The sequence below is a fragment of the Halichondria panicea genome, chromosome 7 (genome assembly GCF_963675165.1).
Source record: "Halichondria panicea chromosome 7, odHalPani1.1, whole genome shotgun sequence".
NCBI lineage: Eukaryota > Metazoa > Porifera > Demospongiae > Suberitida > Halichondriidae > Halichondria > Halichondria panicea.
The window spans coordinates 1,655,346-1,676,264 of NC_087383.1; the positions used below are offsets into that span (position 1 = coordinate 1,655,346).

Genomic DNA, 20,919 nt, shown 5'->3' on the forward strand with positions numbered 1-20,919 from the left:
TACTTACTGATACATGCTCAATAGTTGTTCCTTACAGCTCCTGCAATGCAAGTGCAATATCCGTGTGATGTCTCGCTGGAACTGACTAGCAACCAGAAGGGGTGGTGTGAGCAGCTAGGAGTGTTGATGGAGGAGGGTACATTGGACGCTACAGGATTAGGTGTGGCTTGTGCAGGGGATGCTCTAGTGAAGATTACTGATGGAAAATGGATAGACGCTAAAACAGTGATTGAAAACAGTAAGTATTGAGATATTATTTGCATATTTAATTCTCATTGCTCCAGGTTTGACCTCATGCCCTGCTATGTGTGAGCTCCACCTCCTCTCAGTCATTGTCCATCTTCGTCTCCATGACTACCACACTGCCGAGCTGGAAGGTCAAAAAGGTCAGTAGACACCATGTACACCACCACCAACTGAAATTGATCATATGCAGGTCTGAAGTGTGCATCTTCTTTCCCCAAGTGTCTGATTACTTCTGTGCAAAATAAACTGAAGTGAGTTGCATATAATTTTACTGGACTGCTCTTTTATAATGATATATACCCATACTAAACGTTATTGGCTTCTCCATAGACTGTGTCTGCTCTGTGTTGCCATGGAGAGTGAGGACGGCCCTCAATCCAAGACTCTAGCAAATGAGGTAAGTAATGGCCACCTTGAGCTTTTATACTTGCCTTCTTTGCAGTTCTCTGAATTGATGTCAGGTGACTTATATGTGACTGCACTGGTTACTAGAGGGTACATACTCGCTGGGGAACTTCCTCAAGCTAGGGAGGTATGTATGCATTATACATATAATTATGTTGTGTTATGTATATAGCCAAGGGCTTATAATTTTTTCTGTTTATAAGCCCTTGATAATTATAATAGAAGTTGCATGTTTCTGATACAGTGACGTGACTATGGTAACCAACTTGTCACAGGTGCTGCATACGCTGCAAGGACAGGAGAGTGCCAAACACTTGGTGTGTGCGTTGCAAGGAGAGATATTTCTATCAATGAAAGACTGGGACAATGCTATCAAACAGTGAGCATGCAACTCTGTATACTACCTTTGTATACCGTATAGCGGGTAAGTTTCGTGGGGTAAAAAATTCGTTCAACTCGAGAAACGGTGGTATTCGTGAGTAAAAATTTCGTTTAGTCTCGTGGCTGCACGGCATTCCTACGTTCCGATAAGCCACGCCTACGTTAAAATTTCGTGGAGGTGAAAATAACGAATATTTTACCCCACGAAAATTACCTGCTATACGGTAATGTGTCATAGTCAGATGTTTGAAACCTAACCTCTATACGTACGTATACCTAGGTTTTCTAGTTGTATTGAACGATTGATTTTGGGCCAGAGAATTAAAGCATATTCTCCCTCGGAGATTTTTCTAAAATGGGCCTGTTTCAATAGCTAACACTGAATGCCCCTAACCAAGAGTTGAGTTAACTTAAAAGACGTAATCGTATGCAATGACAATGGAGCTGTACAGTATTTATCATTTCCTACTACACTCCTAGATTGGCTGCTGCCATTGAACAATGCCCCAACTCATCCACTATTCATTTTCTTCATGGGACGGCCATCTGGAGGTCAGAGGTCACTGACAAGCGACCCGCCTATGCATCATTCATTAAGGTACAGCTCACATTACTATGGCAGTAACATTAATCACTCTACCCCCCAGGCTGCTAAATTGGACCCTTGCAATGGTGAAGTGTTTTTCTACTTGGGCAGATACCAGAACCTTGTTAACAAGAACACAGAGTAAGCACATATTATAAGGAAGTGTTAAGTGACTACTTTAAAGTTAAAACTTAGCAGCCATTGCTCAGATTGTTAAAGACTCATTATTGTGAGTGATGTGCATGCATGGCTTGTTAAAATTGAGTGTCCTACAATTAGGATCTTGTTCTGAGGCTTGTTACATTCTCACAGACGAGCTATAAAGTGCTTCCAGAAGGCAGTTGCTTTAATGCCATCTCTAACTATGGCAGCCATGGAACTGGGAGATCTGCTCACAACCAGTGGAGAAGAGGTCAGATAATGGAGTTGTGGTAGCCTAGTATGTACAGTGAAACCTGCTTACAGTGGGGGCCTTCCCTGGGAGAGCCCCATGCAACTATTGTAGTGGTTATCCTTGGGCTGACCAATAATTATAGCAATAAGTGGCCTACTACAGTAACACAGGGTGAAACATGTACATGCAGATTTTGGTGGCACCCCTGTATTATAGAGAGTGGCCTGCTTATAGGGTGACCAAAATAGACGGAGTTTCATTTTTCAACAGTGCAATTGTTCATTACACAGCAAAAAGCATTTGAAGTATACAATAAGATTTGCGCCGACTCCCCTCCTGACAAGTAAGACACACCCACAAATCAACTAATAACCACACCCTCTCCCACCCCCCAGAGCGAGACACGCCTGGTTAAGGACTGGTCTGTATCACCACAGCAAGGGGATTTATAACGAGGCCATTAAGTGGTAAGGAGAGCGGGTCTTTCATACTCACATGATTATGTGTTCGTGTTTCCATAGCTTCCAAACGTACGGTCGAGTGGACTCGAGTAATGTGTAAGTAATGTTCAACAAAAGCTATGGTGCATGGATTTTGATCCCAGTCGTCTTGTTGCCCACACACTCAACACCTACACCCACACACCCACACACCCACGCATGCACACCCACACACACTGCAGACAATGCTGGGAGTGCCTGGGTGATGCTTACCTCTCCAGAGGGAGCTACAACTCTGCCCTCAATGCATTCAACAAGTGCCTAGAGGTATTAGCTACATGTACATGCAAAACATATGCAACCACTAACAAACTCCTCCCCAATCTTTACACAGCTGGAGCCCTCCTCCCTCTACTCTCTATATCGGTAAGCTAAAGTCGTGCTTGAACAACCAGACCACACCCTCCCTCCCATAGACTGGCGGGTATCAAGCAACTGCTGGGTAAGCTGAGAGAGGCTGTGACTGAGTACACTGCAGTACTAGAGCTCGACTCTCACTATGTGCCTGCTCTCAAAGGTCAGCCGTGTGTGTGTGTGTGTGTGTGTGTGTGAAATAGGCGTGCTGGAATTGATTGTGTTTGAGAGTATACTGTATCTGTCGCGATCGTATCAATGGCATTGTATAAATTGTATACAATATTCAGGCTCGAGTTGTATTAGCTGTAAATCTGTCATGCGGATTGCATGAGTAATAACCTATAATTATATGTACACATGTGCATGGTCTTTGATTGTGGTGCATGGTCATTGTGGTAAATGTGCAAAGTATATTTATACCCTCAGGCTTTTTTTGCTCAATTTAAGCAAAAATGGTACTCTGGCGCTTATTTTCAATGTGGCTTTGTAATTGTAGCTAATAATCGGACCTTGTGTTACATCAGGAGTGCATGAATATTCATGCACTCCTGGTTACATGTACATGTGTGTATTATTAGTATTCGAGTATTCAGGTGCTCCAGGTATCATAATTATATAGATTTTTGAATCATAATTAAACCTCACTTACGGCACCAATAGCAGGATATAATATACATGTATATAGCCCCATGCAAGGCCATGCACAGATTTTTCATTTGTCAAAAAAAGTAAGCAAACACAATGGAGCCATGCTTGACAGTACTAAGATTCTAAAGCAGAAACACGGAAGTTGCTCTCCAACAAAATGGCTAAACCTCCATGGGTGGTTTAGATACATTTAGCCTTGCAACTGTGCAGCAAGGGACGTCTAATACACAACACTTGGACCTGGGAAGCTCCTGAGCATCTGTAGGAGTTGACGTGTTGCTCAACTAGCTCTTTGACGGCTGCAAAATCCGGCATAGTCTCACTCTTTTTGCAGTATCCATCGTGTATTGAATTGTTGCTAGGGGGAGGTCCTTTTATAGTGCTTCAGTCACATGTTATACGTGCATGTAAGTCAGATCGATATACCACAACTACTCAAAGGATATATGGGTGCATATCCTCCTGTATACTTTAAGGTGACATATTTTCACAGGTAGATTTGTTCGCGTTTTCACTGTTTAGCTCATTAGGTCACCAGTAATTGATTTCATTTGTCAACAGCTGTAAGATGTATAAAAGAATAACATACAGCCCAGGGCATGCACAGATTTCAAGGTGTTTTTCATTTGTCCAAGAAAGTAAGCAAACAGAAAGGAGCATGCTTGACCAGACTCCCCGGGTAATCACTAAACACAGCCTATCTGTTTATGTGTTGAGTTGTACTTCGGCTAAAGGCATAACTCTATACACTTTATATATACTGTATGCATGGATAACAATGACACCAATAATGGGTTGGAGCCAACACAAACACCTAACAATTGCATGTATATATATATATATATATACGTACGTACCAGGTAGTAGTGCAGAGGAGGTGACAGGGTCAACAGGCTATTAATCATGTGTTCTATAATTCTAATGGATCCAACCTGATGCTTTTTCACATCGATGTACTCCATATCTAGACAACAATAATCAATCCGATGCATCCCTGAATTACATGGAGGAAGCGGGGTGCCATAGCGCTGTGTTTACAGCATGGATAGTCTCTAATACAACAAGTTATTAGTTTAATAGTGACAGAGTTTGATGTTAAAGCTTCGTTGTCGAATAAGCTAAAAAGCTTGAACTTGCACAGTGGTTTCATGGTTAGCCACCACCCTTTATTCGAGATACACATTTAGAGCTGAAGTGATCCCGTACCAGGACAATGGAACAGGGTCACTAAAGTAGAAGCTAGAATTATAATTGTATTTGTTGCTTCTTTGCTTATCCTAGCCCCAGAACAAAGCAGGCGGGCGGGAGCCATATTCTATGACTCCAGGCTTCTTTGCTGACTTTGCTGTGATCTAGTCCACAATGCACATCTCGTACACTATACTTAAACTCCATTCTCAAAGTTTCAGCATGCCTCTATAGCTCCTGTTATTTGCTGCTTATAGCCAGCATTACATTTTTGTTGTTGCTTTATTATTCATGTCAACAGCCGAGGGTTAGCACTTCAGTGCTCTAGTTGCTATTGGCTACAAAATGCCTAAATTAAGGGTAATTCCTGTAGAATTGAAATTCCTTATGTTGGGGAGGGAAATTGCAATCTCCACCCCACATGCTTGAGAGTTGATTAGTTTGCAGTAGTGAAGCTGCATGCTTTTTATGCCTCGGTGCGCATGTGCAAGCGAAGTATATGGTAGTGTGTGTGTGTGTGTGTATATGGTAGTGTGTGTGTGTGTGTGTGTGTGTGTGTGTGTGTGTGTGTGTGTGTGTGTGTGTGTGTGTGTGTGTGTGTGTGTGTGTGTGTGTGTGTGTGTGTGTGTGTGTGTGTGTGTGTGTGTGTGTGTGTGTGTGTGTGTGTGTGTGTGTGTGTGTGTGTGTGTGTGTGTGTGTGTGTGTGTGTGTGTGTGTGTGTGTGTGTGTGTGTGTGTGTGTGTGTGTGTGTGTGTGTGGACGATTTCAGCTGCTCAAGGATCAATAAAGTGCAAGTAAGAGTTTCTATATAGAAGTCTAGTCATGTTTTCTTGGCTTACTATTTGTGGATTTGCAAAATAAAAAAACTCTGCACTAGAACGCTAGCTATTGGTAGCTGCATGCAAGAGTGAGAAGAGAGCTGCAAGGCTCTGCTGACTTGCAGCCATTAATTTTATACTTGAACTTTTGGCATCGATCGTTTTTAACAACAATCATGGTCGATCATTACCCACTATTTGAGTTTCCCTGACAAAATTTAAAATGTTTATCATGATAATTATAATCAATGTGTGTATAAAAGCTAGCTATTAGTAGTTTTATGTTATGTAGCTTTGGCACCTCCACTGAGGCACCAGCACCCGCGGTGCTTTCATTAATACTGAAATGGAAGATGTCTGTGATACCTACTGTATTACTAGAATGTTTTGCGAGTATCAAACATTTGCGAATTTTGCGAGGGTTGATCAATTCGCAACAATAATATCCACAAAACCTAAATTATTACTAGTAAATACACACGATCCTTGCCAGAACGCAATAGTTAGATCGCAAAGGGTCAAATTTTCTGCTGATTTGGCTCTTTCGCAAAGGTTTTTCACCCGCAAAATATTCTAGTAATACGGTATATAGACTTGGCAAGACAGGAATGGGCAAAAGCACAACTGCATGCAGACAGGTTGCTAGTTGTAGACTATGCATGTTACAGTTTACGTGGGCGTCCGTGACCTTCCTTATCTGGTGGTGGTCATTTCTTACCATAATAGTTGCTATGATTAGTTTCACTGTTGTGTACACTGAGTAACCTTTGGCCAAAGCATATAATAGGCTTCAAAGGGAAATGCTGGAAATAACAATCTCCACCCACATCTAGAGAGTTGATTAGTTTGCAGTAGTGAAGCTTTAACATTGCAATGGCAGATGTAAGTGATACCTATATAGATTTTCTTGTGCTGGGTAAGACAGGAATGGGCAAAAGTACCACAGCAGACAGGTTGCTGGTTGCTGATTCTGTTACAGTACCAGGTGTCTTTGATATGACCCCTGTGGAAAAAAAAGGCGGCAATACACAGCTAGATGATATTCTAATCTGGAGACTTAGCGGACGGAGTGTGGAAGATGTTAAAGAGCGTGTCAAGTTCTTTTTGGGAAATAGAGCTGTCGGTATTACTGGTATTGATGCCGTTGATCCTAATAAAAAAAGCCCTGACTCGGTTACGAAAGATTGTGTTTTATTGTCAAACGAAAAGACTCGGATTCGTGTTCTTGATGTTCCAGGTTTCCACACCTCTCTGTCCTCTCAGCAAGCAGCTGCCCAACAAGTAGCCAATCAAGACAACCTAGGCATCATGCGACAAATCCTCCGAATTCAAGCTGTAAAGCAGCTGCACTTTCGTCGTATTCTTTACTTTCTGCCTTCTCGTGGTGTTTGTGAAAGAGCTGATTGCAACTTCCAGGAGGAGCTTAAGGTTATGTATCATTATTTTGGTCGTGTTATTTTCGATTCGATGATTGTCATAGCTACAATGCATCCTCGAAGGAGCAAGGTGAATGCATTTAGTGTTGAAGACTTTGAAGACAATCGAGTAACACTAACCCGTGCCTTTCAACTTGCCCTCGCTGCCAAAGGTCAGAATCCAGATGAGGTTCAAGACATCCCAAAGCCTCCAATCTCTTACCTGTCTTTGGTAGCAACCGGCTCTGATATACTCAAAGAATTGCGACAGACAAGAGTAACAAGAATGGATGGATTACAACTGCACCTTCAAGAGAACACTTGCGCTCGATGCTCCCTCAAATTTGGTGTGCACAGGATGGCAACTCTCGTTGAGCCAGTGGTTTCAATTCGACAGAATGATGGTGAACGCTCTGCGTATGACCAATCAAAGTGCCACCCTTTCATCACACGAAAGTATAGTAAGATACAAAGGTTTTTGGGAGGTGTGGCATACATTGTGTTGCTTGGAATTCCAAAACTGGCTGGCAACCCTTGGCCTGGGTTTTTCAATCACGATGAGGAGTGTGCAAAATGCAAGAATCCTCCTGGATCTCCCGGCTGTACTCTGCTTGGTGAGGAATGGGTAATGGCAGGGAACAAGGATAAAGTCGACCATGATAGTAAACTGGATCAAGTAGTAGTGCAACCATAGCTTTCATTGCTGTTTATGTGTGTTCAGTAATTTATCTTGTTATTGTCATAATCTTTTTGTTTACCCATAACATTGTTCCCATGGATATTGAGTGATAAGAGAATGGATAATGAGTGTGGTCACATGATAATTAATTGTGCACACACAAATATTAAACACACACACTAGTGCTTGTATAAAACAAATACCTATATACTGTACAGAAATCAATTAATAGAGGTCTCACTGCTACTTTCGATGCTGGCATCAATTAATAGAGGTCTCACTGCTACTTTCGATGCTGGCTCGTGCTCTTTTCGTATCCATATTGTAGGTGTGGTCAACTTTGATTGGTTGGTATCCATTTTCCTCGTATATTGTATTCACTTGCTTACACCCCTGAGCCCCGGGGCCTTTGTGACAGCTGATACACTTCTCCTCGCTGAAATTCCACTCTAAAAGAAGCAGTCGTGCGAATCCGCGAAAAACTGAACGTGCTGTATATGTCGAGTGCATGTACGGATGACATAATGACTGTTTGTACGGTATTGCATTGCTCCAAGGGGCTTCCCCTGGCCCTCTATACTCAGCCATCAAAGTATCGTCTTCTTGGACGCCAGTCTCTATACCACAGCGGCAGCACGTGTTTGTGTTGAACTCCAATTTCAGCCCATCATTGCTGTCGTTCTCAATATCTGCTGATGTTATCTTGTCCAAAATCTGCTCACAGGTGTCTGTCATGGTGATTAAAATGATTGGTGGTCTAGGTAGTCTGGTTGTGTCCTTCCTCTTCTCTTGATACTCCCTAACTAGAGCTTCACAAAAGAGATTTCTGCTTTGTTCCAGTTTTTTCGCTGGAAATTTTTGCTCTGTAGATAGACTGAGATCTTCACTCGTGTGGCTGGCAGCTGTGCCCACAAGCACCATGCGCTTAAAGATGGATACACCGAAGAATTTTACCATTTCTTGGATTTCTTGTTGAATCACTCGATCTGCTCTTTTTAGTGGGCCGGTTGGTAGAAAGTAAAGAACGCGTTGAAATCTTAGCCCAGCCAGTGCCTGGATACGGACAATGTGTCGCACAACAGCTAAATTGCTGTCTTTCGTGTTTGTAGCTCCTTCCATGAAATCGGCGCTAAAGAAACCAGGAGTGTCTAGAATTTGAATCCTTGAGTTTTCGTTTGTCAAAAGTTGGCAGCTTCTTGAGCTCTTGTATACGCTCTCCCGCAGGTCATCGGCATTTCTAAGTTCATCAATGTTTATATGTGGCTCTTTTTCGTATGTTTGTCGACAAAATATGATATTTTTAAGTCTGATTAAGAAGTTTGCATGCTCATCTTGATCGGTAGATAACACCCATCCCGTCAAATTCTCCCATTGTGTCTTGTCTCTGTGCATGTCTAAACTTTCATCTAGCCCTCTATTTTCACCGTGAGCTCCGCTTACTTCTTCTATTCCTGAGCCTCTTTTTTGGTCAGTAGAAGTTTTCTTCAGAGGTTTTCTCGAGTTTACAACCTCCCCTCTTCTTTGTCGGTTGTTTTGCGCTGCTGTGGAGCTAACGATTTGTATATTGCTTCGATGTAAATCACTCGTTTCGATTTCATCGTGTTCTTGCTTGGGTATTGTCACTACAGGTGTGTTCGGGACCATTACCTTGTCGACAGTGGAACTTTTACCCATTCCAGTTTTCCCGACAACTAGAATGTCATAATAATAGTCTGTAGCCGCTTCTGCTTCTGGAGGTTCTTCTAGAGAATATTGCTGTTTGTTGTCAGGCTTTGTTTTCACTTCATCATCCGTGTCTGTATTGTATTCAATGGTTTGCTGGCTTGCAGTGGAGATTTCTGTTCTACTGAATTCAGCCATTGTCTCTAGATTATCTGTGTTGTGTGGAGGTGTGGGTGTGTCATACACTCCCATATATGTCTAGTCATGTGGTTGATTGTGTTCTTTATGTGGTTTGGTTCTGTATACATGACATTGTAAGTGTTTCTTTTATCAAGTCTTAACTGATCTTACTGTTAATTTTTGTTGCATGAACGTTACGTATCTGATGGGTAATTACCACGTGTACTTGTCTTACAAAAAGTATGTCCATTTCTGCCTATCCATGTTTTGTGATTAGCGTTTTTTGGGATCAAATCATGCTTTAACAAGAAAAGATAATTATGTATTACCAGGAGCACATAAAGAGAATTATCTTCATGTGCTCCTGGTAATATCGGGTACAAGTCTTCGAACTGTAGCCCTGAAATATCCACATTTATATTTCTGCCTCCCTCATCACCATTTCCCTATGACCTTACTACCTTCACAATTACCATGGATACTGAGTGATAATTAGAATTCACATGCTAGATGTTAGTGCATGTGCCATTTTCTTCTTGTCTTACAAAAAGATAATTTTACGTGTACGTGTTCCTATACAGTATCGTTTTACTTGAATGTTTTACAAGCACGCGAAATTTGCGAGGGTTGATCGATTCGCAACAATAAAATTGCAAAACCTAAACTAGTACTGGTAAATACACACGATCCTTGCCAGAATGAAATATATAGTTAGATCCCAATCATTTTTGGCTGATTTGCCTCATTCGCAAAAGTTTTAGTATAATAGGTATACCTATATACATACATGCATGTGACATTTCACTTGTTTACCCACGTTACTATGGCTACTGAGAGATAAAGAGAGAATGCACATTATCACAAAACAACAACATCTGTCTGCCCACACAAGTACTCCACATTTTGTGAGGTTTTCTTGAATAAGTACATGTATATCTGCCCTCTTTTATATAGGCCAATAACTGTATTATTATGTGTATAACGATTAACTAATGCCCATGCTTATGCTCCCCACTTGTTGTGTATATAGTCTGTGTATATAGTCTGTGCTCAAATGCATCAAAAATGGACAAACAAATTTATGTGCATGGTTATAGATACATAATTAGTGCACACAATTATGATAACAGCATATATTGCAAAATATTCTAACACACCATATGTTCATTGAATGGTAGTTTTAGCAATCTTCTTTTTGACTACCTTGTCATTGACATTGTCCGAGTGATCGACACGAATGGGCTCGTACCCATCCTCTTCGTGCATTGTCCCGATTTTTTTGCATCCGATAGACCCCAAGGGCAACCTGCATTTTGAATTGAAGCATCTCTCTTCAGTGAAGTGCCACTTGAACAGCATGATCTTAGCGATGCCTTTTAGAACTGACCGAGCTGTATACATAGGTAGCATTGCTGGATGGCACGTAGAGTCTTCGTAGGGTACCGTAATATCACCACCTGAACGAAAGCGCCGTGTACATGCAAATTTCTCGCCATCTTTGTCGCTTATCTCTGCAGGGCATCGGCAGCATTGGTTGCTTCGAAACTGTACAGTGAGGCTGTCATTGTTTTGCACGTGTGCTGTCGTAATTTTCACAAGAATTTCTTTACAGGTGTCCGTCATTGCAATGAAGATAATCGGAGGCTTTGGAAGATTGGTGTAGTCTTCTTTTCGTTCTTTGAATTCTCGTTCCAATGTCGTGTAGAAAAGCTCTTGGCTTTTATCTAAATCAGCTTTTGAGAATTTCTTTTCATCTTCCATTTCCATTTTGCTAAAATTGACCGGGACAGTTCCTACAAGCACCATTCTCGAGAAGATAGATTTGTCAAAGTATTTTACCATGCAAGATATCTCACTTTGAAGTACTCGATCGCCCCTCGTCAACGGACCACAGTCCGGGAGAAAGTAGAGGACTCGGCGAATTTGTAAGCCAGCAAGTGTTTGAATTTGAACAATCCTCCGAACAATCGCTAAATTGCTGTCCACTTCATTTGTTGCTCCACCTTGGAGCTTGGGACTGTAGAATCCTGGGGTATCCAAAACTTGAATCATTGTGGCATCATTCGTCATTAACATGCAGTTGTTTGTACTTTCATAGACTTCAGCATAGTCTTTCTCTTCTCTGAGTTTGTCAATTTGTTCATGAGATGGTTGATCGCTAATAGCCCTGCAGAATAAGATATTTTTGAGTCTAGTATCAGCTTTTTCGTGCTCTTTCGCATCATCAGATGATACCCAACCTGTAAGGCTCTCGTATTGAATTTTGACTTTATGATCGTCACTACCATCACCGGTAGCCTCCTCCGTAAGCCTTCCGTGATTGCTAGCGCTAGCACCTTCAGTTTTTTGTTTATCAGAATTTGGTACTGGATTTATGGGCTCAGTGCTTTCCTGTGTAGCATCTCCTTTTTCAATTTGTAGATCTAGTGGTGAATTTAGAACCATCAGTTTGTCAGCAGTGGAGCTTTTGCCTCTTCCAGCTCTACCTAGCAGCAAGATGTCATAATAGCCTTTTCCAGTTGCAGGAGGGTTTTTTCGGGATCTCTTTTGCTCTTTAGTAGGCTTTCTTTTCACTTCATCACCCATGTTTAATATCTTTGTTTTTTTCTCTACATGTGAGTGGAAACCTTAATTGTGCTGAAGTCACCTGACGTCAATGAATTTCACTTCCCCAATTTTTAAACCATGCATAGTGTTATTGAGTGGGTAATGCAATTTAAGGCACTGTGCATCTCAGAAAATACTATGGTGCAATCCTCGCTCAGTCATTAAATGTTGCTTGGCTTATGACGTCATTTAATGTAAAGATGTTGTAATGAATGTAGTGATAGGCACGTAAGAAAGCAAGGTTTGTGTATTCAATAAAGACAGTGTAGAACCTCTTTGTGAGATCCAAAGTGGGCCAGAGAGTCTTGTGTTGATGTACACTACATAATTATTGTGAGAAGCGCTAGGGTAGAGAAGTAGCTAGATCTAGCTGGAGATGTTTGTGTAATGATCGTTTTTGTGGCAGATCGTCACGGTAAGAACCATAGTTGAAGTAAGTTCACTAACGGCCGTGCAGAGCTTCACTGTGGGATGAGAAGTCGTTCAGAGAGTATAGCGTTGATGTAGAGTACCTGTGCTGAGTTTAGAGCGAAACCGCTTGACTGGAGAGTAACTGGAGCTAGATCTAGTTTTAATCGACCAAACACTACCACCACTACCACCGTTGATCTCGATTGAACCTAGCACGATTATAGCCTTGCTTCGCTCGGAATTATATAATTATTCATGCGCCTCGGGGTATAATTATTATATATGCCTCAGCCACTACCTCAGGCTGACTATATACGGCTAAGAAACCTACTACACTTGTTCAACAAATACATAATGACAACACTGATGTTCCTGCCACCTATTACGATGTATGTGTCATTGCATTAAGTTTATGGCACGTACGTACACCATCCTATAGTGGTTGTTTTTATGTGTGTGTACTGAACTACTGGCAGAGGAGGCAGGGTTTTTTGTCACATAATGATTTTAGCAAAGAAAATGTGTTACCGTGTCTTCAAACTGTGGCCCTGAAAGATCCACATTTCTGCCTTCCTCATCACTATTTTTGTATGACCTTACTATAAGAAAATGGAATAATAATTATCATAATTATATAGAAGCACTAAAATGTATTTAGTGCATACAAAAAGAACAGATTTTACGTCTACATGTTCCTATAATATACAATATGTGACATTTCACTTGTTTACCTACGTTACTATGGCTACTGAGAGATAAAAAGAGAATGCACATTATCACACAAACAACAACATGTGTTTTTGCCCACACAAGTACTCCACATTTTGTGAGGTTTCCACAATAATTGAATAAGTATATCTGACTCTTTTATATAGGCCTATAACTGTATTATTATGTATAACGATTAACTAATGCCCATACTTATGCTCCCCACTTGTTGTGTATATTGTCTGTGTATATAGTCTGTGCTCAAATGCATCAATAATGGAGAAAGACTGTGGTTATAATTTATAGATACATAATTAGTGCACACAATTATGACAACAGCATTATTATATTGCAAAATAAACTAACACACCATTATGTTCATTGAATGGTAGTTTTAGCCTTCTTTTTGACTACCTTGTCATTCACATTGTCCGAGTGCTCGACACGAATGGGCTCGTACCCATCCTCTTTGTGCATTGTCCCGATTTTTTTGCATCCGATAGACCCTATGCGCAACTTGCATTCTGAATTGAAGCATCTCTCTTCAGTGAAGTGCCACTTGAACAGCATGATCTTAGCGATGCCTGTTAGAACTGACCGAGCTGTATACATAGGTAGCATTGCTGGATGGCACGTAGACTCTTTGTAGGGTACCGTAATATCACCACCTGAACTAATGCGCCGTGTACATGCAAATTCCTTGCCATCTTTGTCGCTTTTAATCTCTGCAGGGCATCGGCAGCATTGGTTGCTTCGAAACTGTACGGTGAGGCTGTCATTGTTTTGCACTGGTGCTGTTGCAATTTTCACAAAAATTTCTTCACAGGTATCTGTCATTGCAATGAAGATAATCGGAGGCTTTGGAAGATTGGTGTAGTCTTCTTTTCGTTCTTTGAATTCTCGTTCCAGTGTCGTGTAGAAAAGCTCTCGGCTTTCATCTAAATCATCTTTTGAGAATTTCTTTTCATCTTCCATTTCCATTTTGCTAAAATTGACTGAGACAGTTCCTACAAGCACCATTCTCGAGAAGATAGATTTGTCGAAGTATTTTACCATACAAGATATCTCACCTTGAAGTACTCGATCGCTCCTCGTCAATGGACCACAGTCCGGGAGAAAATAGAGAACTCGGCGAATTCGTAAGCCAGCAAGTGTTTGAATTTGAACAATCCTCCGAACAATCGCTAAATTGCTGTCCACTTCATTTGTTGCTCCACCTTGGCGATTGGGACTGTAGAATCCTGGGGTATCCAAAACTTGAATCATTGTGGCATCGTTTGTCATTAACATGCTGTTTTTTGTACTTTCATAGACTTTAGCAAGGTCTTTATCTTTTCTAAGTTTGTCAATCTGTTCATGATATGGTTGATCGGTAATAGCTCTGCAGAATACGATATTCTTGAGTCTAGTATCAGTTTTATTGTGCTCTTCCACATCATCAGATGATACCCAACCTGTAAGGCTCTCGTATTGGATTTTGACTCGATGATCGTCACTACCATCATCGGTAGCCTCTGTAAGCCTTCCGTGATTGCTAGCGCTAGCACCTTCAATTTTTCGTTTGTCGAAATTTGGTGCTGGATTTATGGGCTGCTTATCTTTCTCAGGCCCAGTGCTTGCCTGTGTAGCATCTCCTTTTTCAATTTGTAGATCTACTGGAACCATCAGTTTGTCAGCAGTGGAGCTTTTGCCTCTTCCAGCTCTACCTAGCAGCAAGATGTCATAATAGCCTTCTTCAGTAGTTTCTTTTGTAGGAGGGTTTTTTGGGGATTTCTTTTGCTCTTTAGCAGGCTTTCTTTTCACTTCATCACCCATGTTGTCTTTGGTGGGTGAAACCTTATTGTGCTGAAGTCATCTGACATCAATGAATTCACTTCCCTAATTTGTAAAACCATGCATGTATAGTGTTATGGTACAGGGTTTTGCAGAATTCTTGCAACAGGGCTAAACAGACACAGCAATGACTTCCATATATGGAAGTCAAGTCAACTGCTGACTTAAAATATTGTGTGTACTATGCAGGGTGTCATACTGCTCATACAGAGGAGGGATATGATTATATCCCTCCTCTGGCTCCAATCCCCCCCCCCCCTAAAATGTGCATTAGGTACTCAGTTGTATTTGAGTGTCCATAGCGGTAGGGTATCGAAATAACTGTTGACCTTTTTTTTTTATGTTCTGGTGATGTTTCAAATGGTAATGTTTGAAAGTCCCCTCTCTAATTGCAATTGTATGACACTCTGGTATGTGTATAATTATTTGAATGGCTTGAATTGAAAGTTGTCCTGTGAGCCTAAAAGAGAGCATCACAAGATCAGGAGGACATCCTGACAAGATTTAAGGTGGTGCATGGACGGTGTACCAGGTGGAAATGTCGTAAAGTTGGTGACAAGACAATTTGCTTCAACTGTGTGCAGAACTGTTGCTCTTTTCAATGACACCCTGATAAGCATTTCCATGGTGCACCACCCACCACCTTAATTAAATCTTGTGAATAAGCTGATGCTCTCTTAAGGCTCCAGGACATCTTTCAATTCAAAATACAGATACCTGCACAAGTACAATAATAAAAGTAATAATAAAATTAATAGTAAAAGTCAGCAGTTGACTTCCATATATGGAAGTCATTGCTGTGTCTGCTTAGCCCTGTTACAAGAACTCTGCAAAACCCTGTACCCAAAATATTATAGTCAGCAGTTGACTTCCATATATGGAAGTCTTTGCAGTGTCTGTTTAGCCCTGTTGCAAGGATTTTGCAAAACCCTGTACAAGAACTCTGCAAAACCCTGTACCCAAAATATTATAGTCAGCAGTTGACTTCCATATATGGAAGTCTTTGCAGTGTCTGTTTAGCCCTGTTGCAAGGATTTTGCAAAACCCTGTATGACAATTAAGTACATAATTGTAATACAAAGCACTGTGCAATCTCAGAAAATATTAATGCGCCTCGGTAAAATTGTAATTATTAATAATTATATGCTCCTCAGGCTGACTAACAGTATATATATATATACAGCTAAGAAACCTATATTATAACACTTGGTCAACTAATAATATTATACATAATGACAATACTGATGTTCCTGCCATTTATTATGATGTGTGTGTGTGTGAAATCTATGTGAAGTTTAGGGTACGTACACCATCCCATAGTAAATATGGTGGTTGTTTTTATGTGTGTGTACTCAGAGGAGGAGGTCCGACACGAGTACCTCGATTAGGTTTAATTAGTCACGTGTAACAATGATTTCACTGTTGAATTTTGCACGTGACCAAGCCTAGTCAAGCCTAATCAAGGTACTCGTATCGTACCTCCTCTGGTGTATACCAGAGGAGGTACGACAGGCGCGGTGCAGCTTAGGCAATTAGCCCACTCGCCCACGCCCCGCCCACGTCGTATGTTTTTGCTGAGAGTAATCAGAGGCTAATTGCTTGAGCTGCATTACGCCTGTCGGACCTCCTCTGGTGTGTACTATAGACTACTGGTATATGTGTGTGTGTGAATCAGTGATCATAGGATAATAATTATACTGATTTATGATTAGATAACTGTGCATGTGTCCAAATAATGGGCTTCCTGGAAATGAATCACATGATATCAGCTAGAAATTTTTAACAATGGAGTCTCCTGAAGATTGTGGGCAAGTCAAACCTCAACAAACTCACAAGAACACTACTATTGAATCTGTTGGCTATTATGACATCATGATCATTGGTCGATCTGGCATGGGTAAGACCACTACTGCGGACAAGATTCTCATAGCCAATCCTGAGGGTATCGATTATCAATCTAAATATCCCTCACGAATAGATGAAGCACTGGATATCGACCATTACAATCAGATTATGAAACTTCAAGACCTATGCATGTGGCAAATCCCCAATGACCTACAAAGGGTTGACACGCGAATGAAAAAGCTCGCTTCCTATAGAACCTTGATAGACCATCCGGCTCACTTGAGTATCAACGAAGCCCGCAAGGAAGTCAACGAAAGAACGCTCAAGTCTGAGCTATTCTCCAATGAGACCACCAAAGTTCGGGTGCTCGATGTTCGTGGTTTTTTTAGTCCCGTCTCCAATGTGCAAATTAGAACAAGTTCACCGAATTGCCAACATCCATCCACTGCAAGGGCATTGAATATTGATTCTTCTCATTTGGGAACCATGAGAAACATCCTTCACATTCAAGCAGCCATGTCAATGAAGTTCGCACGAGTTCTCTATTTTCTGCCTTCCCGTGATACCCTCGAGGATTCAAGTGCTGATTTGCAACCAGAACTTGAACTAATGTTTTACTACTTTGGACGAGCAATATTTGATACAATGGTCATTGTGGCCACCCTGGGGCCAGTTAGCTACAAGATGTTTAAACATGCCGAAGTCACGTTCCCAGACGATGAATTGGAGAGATCTCAAGTTGCCTTTCAAGCAGCTCTTAAAAAGTTTATACCTGTAGATACGCCTAATCCTCCCATCATCTTTGTTTCTCTAAACGAGTCTTGCGAATCGATTCTCGAGAAGGTGAAACAAACTGAAGTTGCTTATGACAGTCTTCGGCTTCAGCTAAAATCCACTGTTTGTGCTCGATGCTCGGTTACTATTGGAGAACAGAAAGGAGAAAGAGTCGCCACTACATCTTGCTCCGATTGGTCGCAATCAATCATATACGAGGATTCCCAATGCCACCCCTTGATGGTGCCCAAGTACACAACACTGCAGAAAATTGCTGGAGGCATTTCATATACTGTGAAGACCGTTGCTAAGGGTGAACCTTGGAATTGGCCTGATTTCAGTGTGGAGGAATGTGCTGCGTGTGGTCGCCCTCCAGGTAGCCATGGCTGTACAAAGATATTTACTGAGTATGTTATAGATGGCGAAACTTACGTGATCGATCACAATAACAAAGTGGAAGAAAATGCTTTCAATCATCAAAAGCTGTTTCAAGAAGACTCGGGTATACCGACTGACTCTCCCTCACCCGAGCCCCCCAATCCAGACGACATTCCTTCCCCCGACTCTGATGGAGGAAGAAGAGTTCAATCAGACGCTCTAGTTTCGGTTTTTCAACGTAAACAGCACACAATTCGTCCCAGTGTTAGCCTCAGCAGGATTTCAACAACCCGGACTGATGCGAGATTGATAGCACCGACCCCGCGTCCCAGAACTAAGTTGAATAAATCAACAAATGCGATTGAGATAGTCTCTAACCCCCAGCCCAGTATCAGTGCCGCTAGTATGTACAGTGAAAAGGGATACAGACAGAGTGAGGAGAATGCTCCCTCGGAAGTTGATATTGAGGAACGTGTTTTTAAGCAACAAGTAACTGTTGATGTTGAACAGCAAAGGGTAGATACTTCCTCTGGGATACATGATCTTTCGAGTCAGTCGGACAGAAAAGAAACATAAAAATAATATAATTATGTCGTTTTTTAATTACATGTTATTGTGTATCACTTAAATTACGTTATTTATTGACTGTGCAAAATACTATAATTGTGTGCGCTATGAATAATGATAATTTATATTGTATTTCCTGTGTGCTATAGAGGTCACATTAATTAAGAAGTTGCTTTGTTGAAGCAATTAATGGCTGAGGCAGAGAGTGACAGCCTAAGCCCTACAAGATGTGGGGGACATAGTATTGTCACCCAAGAAGAAGGGCAGGAAGACCCATCCATCAAGGCCATGGGCTACTTCGACATCATGATCCTGGGTTTGACCGGCCAAGGCAAAACTACGACTGCTGACAAGTTGCTCATAGCCAATCCAGATCATATAGACTATGCACATGCGTACCCTTCAAGTGCACATGGTGGTGGACAAGCTTCTGTACTGCCTAAAGCCGCAGAAGCTAGATATCAAGATCTCTCAATGTGGCTCATTCCCAGCGACCAATTTTCCTTAGAACGAATTTCAACTCGAATGAAGAATCTTGCGTTTTATCGAATCTTACAAGACCCTCACCTAGAAGTGAATGCTGCCCATGATAATAATATGAGAGTGACTGAGAGGACTTTGAAATGTGAGCTGTTTTCGAATGAGAAAACAAAAGTTCGAGTGCTGGATGTGCCGGGATTCTTTGGGGCAATGACAGCTGAGCAATTTCAAGCTAACGTACCCGAGGGCCGTTCCCCAACCACTACGACTAGTATCATGGAAGACACGCATGCCACCCATATTCGTTCCATGAGGAGAATTCTTCACACTCAGACTATAATGAAAATGAAGTTCAATCGCATCCTCTACTTTCTCCCCTGCAGGGGGCCATTGTCTATCATTAGCGCTGCTCTCCAGCAAGAGCTGCAGCTCCTAGTGTACTATTTTGGAAGGCACATATTTGATACTATTGTGCTTGTTGCTACTCTAGACGGAGTTACCTACAATATTGTCCCGGAAGGTATTGATGTGATATTCCCAGTAGAGAGGCTCGAAAGCTCAAGGAGACGGTTTCACGAAGCTCTAAAAATATTTATTCCTGAAGACACACCAAATCCTCCTATCATCTTTATTTCACTTCGAGAGACGTGCGAATCGATTCTTGAAAAGGTGAAAGCGACTCAAGTCATCCAAGAAGGCCTACAACTAGAGTTAAACCCCACGCTTTGCTCTCGATGTGGTGTAACCATTGGAGAGAAAAATGGAGAGAGATTAGTTGCCGTAAAGAGATATGGATGGCTTAAAAATGTGTCTGGTGGTTTTGATTGGTCGGACGCCATCCCGTATGAGCACTCTCGTTGTCACCCTGTTTTAGTGCCTAGGTTCAATCGTGGACAGAAGCTTACCGAGGGTATTGCTTACACCATACGAGCTGTTGTTCATCGCGAGTGGAATTGGCCTGATTTGAACGTCGAAAAATGCCTCAATTGTAATGCTATACCTGGTACTGAGGGCTGTTTGAAGGTTGGCTCAAAATATAAAGAAAAACTGGTCGACCATACAAACCGAGTTGAGGGCTATGCCCATCGTGAATTGAACCAAAGGCAATCGAAAACTTCAGGTCCTTCTGAGAGCAATTCTGAGTCCAAAGAAGATTCTATTGGCAGTGTGAACGGAATCGAGAGGCTGCCAGTTATCGAGCAGCAGAGTTCAGATGCGAGTTTGGCTAGCGAGGGATCTGTATTTGGTCAAGAAGGAGATAACAATCCGTCGATTTTATCAGAGTCTTCAGAAGGTTTTATTACGAGAGAAGTGAGCGTGTACATTGAACCGGAACACAGCCCTCAAGCTTCTATGAGGTTGAACTATGGGAACAAAGATGAGCAAAGGCGCTCTCCAGAGACAGAGTCGAACGAATCTGAAAAGAAAGGAACATGAACAATTATCTATTGTGTGTGTGTGTGTGCGTGTGTGCTATCTATTTTTGATTTTCTTATTTTTATAATAACCGAACATGATGTAGTAGTGGCATAATTATGTGTGTGTTTGCTATCTATTTTGAACAATGTTGTATTGTCTATTTTGACTTGATTGCTTTCATAATAACCAAACGCTGAACCACATGATAGTAGCAAGAGTCCAATAAAAAAGGGAGAAGCAATACCTTGCATCATATAATTATGCATTCGGAAAGTATATACCACTTGGTAACTGACCAATCCGAGTACCTAGAGCTGCCACTTGCTTTCAAAGCAGCAATAATGTATTGCCAAATTGTCATTACTGATCACGCGTTTCAGACAGGAAGTCACGTTACTTCTGTTGCCAAGTATACATGCGTTCGATACTCTCTCTTTC

The 20,919-nt window shown here is 41.5% G+C and overlaps 7 protein-coding genes across 7 annotated transcripts in view; 4 read left to right on the top strand and 3 right to left on the bottom strand.

The window, feature by feature from the left end:
- LOC135338193 (superkiller complex protein 3-like) overlaps positions 1 to 20,919 on the top strand; it is a 31,558-nt gene that overhangs the window by 1,583 nt on the left and 9,056 nt on the right. Inside the window, exons 7-21 of the mRNA XM_064534247.1 lie at positions 38 to 238; positions 285 to 386; positions 437 to 497; positions 577 to 643; positions 689 to 778; positions 927 to 1,030; positions 1,513 to 1,630; positions 1,680 to 1,759; positions 1,931 to 2,030; positions 2,303 to 2,355; positions 2,408 to 2,479; positions 2,534 to 2,569; positions 2,695 to 2,779; positions 2,847 to 2,878; positions 2,929 to 3,029. Of these exons, the coding sequence (XP_064390317.1) occupies positions 38 to 238; positions 285 to 386; positions 437 to 497; positions 577 to 643; positions 689 to 778; positions 927 to 1,030; positions 1,513 to 1,630; positions 1,680 to 1,759; positions 1,931 to 2,030; positions 2,303 to 2,355; positions 2,408 to 2,479; positions 2,534 to 2,569; positions 2,695 to 2,779; positions 2,847 to 2,878; positions 2,929 to 3,029 (1,302 nt within the window). The remainder of the gene's footprint in view (positions 1 to 37; positions 239 to 284; positions 387 to 436; positions 498 to 576; positions 644 to 688; positions 779 to 926; positions 1,031 to 1,512; positions 1,631 to 1,679; positions 1,760 to 1,930; positions 2,031 to 2,302; positions 2,356 to 2,407; positions 2,480 to 2,533; positions 2,570 to 2,694; positions 2,780 to 2,846; positions 2,879 to 2,928; positions 3,030 to 20,919) is intronic.
- LOC135338206 (uncharacterized) lies at positions 5,476 to 14,427 on the top strand. The gene has a single exon (XM_064534262.1). It carries the CDS (start codon positions 6,397 to 6,399, stop codon positions 7,630 to 7,632), a length of 1,236 nt encoding a protein of 411 aa, XP_064390332.1. The 5' UTR covers positions 5,476 to 6,396; the 3' UTR covers positions 7,633 to 14,427.
- On the bottom strand, positions 7,725 to 9,531 carry LOC135338199 (uncharacterized). Its single transcript, XM_064534254.1, has one exon. It carries the CDS (start codon positions 9,529 to 9,531, stop codon positions 7,879 to 7,881), a length of 1,653 nt encoding a protein of 550 aa, XP_064390324.1. The 3' UTR covers positions 7,725 to 7,878.
- LOC135338204 (uncharacterized) lies at positions 10,519 to 12,045 on the bottom strand. Its single transcript, XM_064534260.1, has one exon. It carries the CDS (start codon positions 12,043 to 12,045, stop codon positions 10,624 to 10,626), a length of 1,422 nt encoding a protein of 473 aa, XP_064390330.1. The 3' UTR covers positions 10,519 to 10,623.
- Positions 13,435 to 15,043, bottom strand: LOC135338203 (uncharacterized). Its single transcript, XM_064534258.1, has one exon. It carries the CDS (start codon positions 14,998 to 15,000, stop codon positions 13,564 to 13,566), a length of 1,437 nt encoding a protein of 478 aa, XP_064390328.1. The 5' UTR covers positions 15,001 to 15,043; the 3' UTR covers positions 13,435 to 13,563.
- On the top strand, positions 15,280 to 20,679 carry LOC135338196 (uncharacterized). The gene has a single exon (XM_064534251.1). It carries the CDS (start codon positions 16,804 to 16,806, stop codon positions 18,589 to 18,591), a length of 1,788 nt encoding a protein of 595 aa, XP_064390321.1. The 5' UTR covers positions 15,280 to 16,803; the 3' UTR covers positions 18,592 to 20,679.
- LOC135338197 (uncharacterized) lies at positions 18,772 to 20,679 on the top strand. Its single transcript, XM_064534252.1, has one exon. The coding sequence runs from the start codon at positions 18,772 to 18,774 to the stop codon at positions 20,497 to 20,499; it is 1,728 nt and encodes a 575-aa protein (XP_064390322.1). The 3' UTR covers positions 20,500 to 20,679.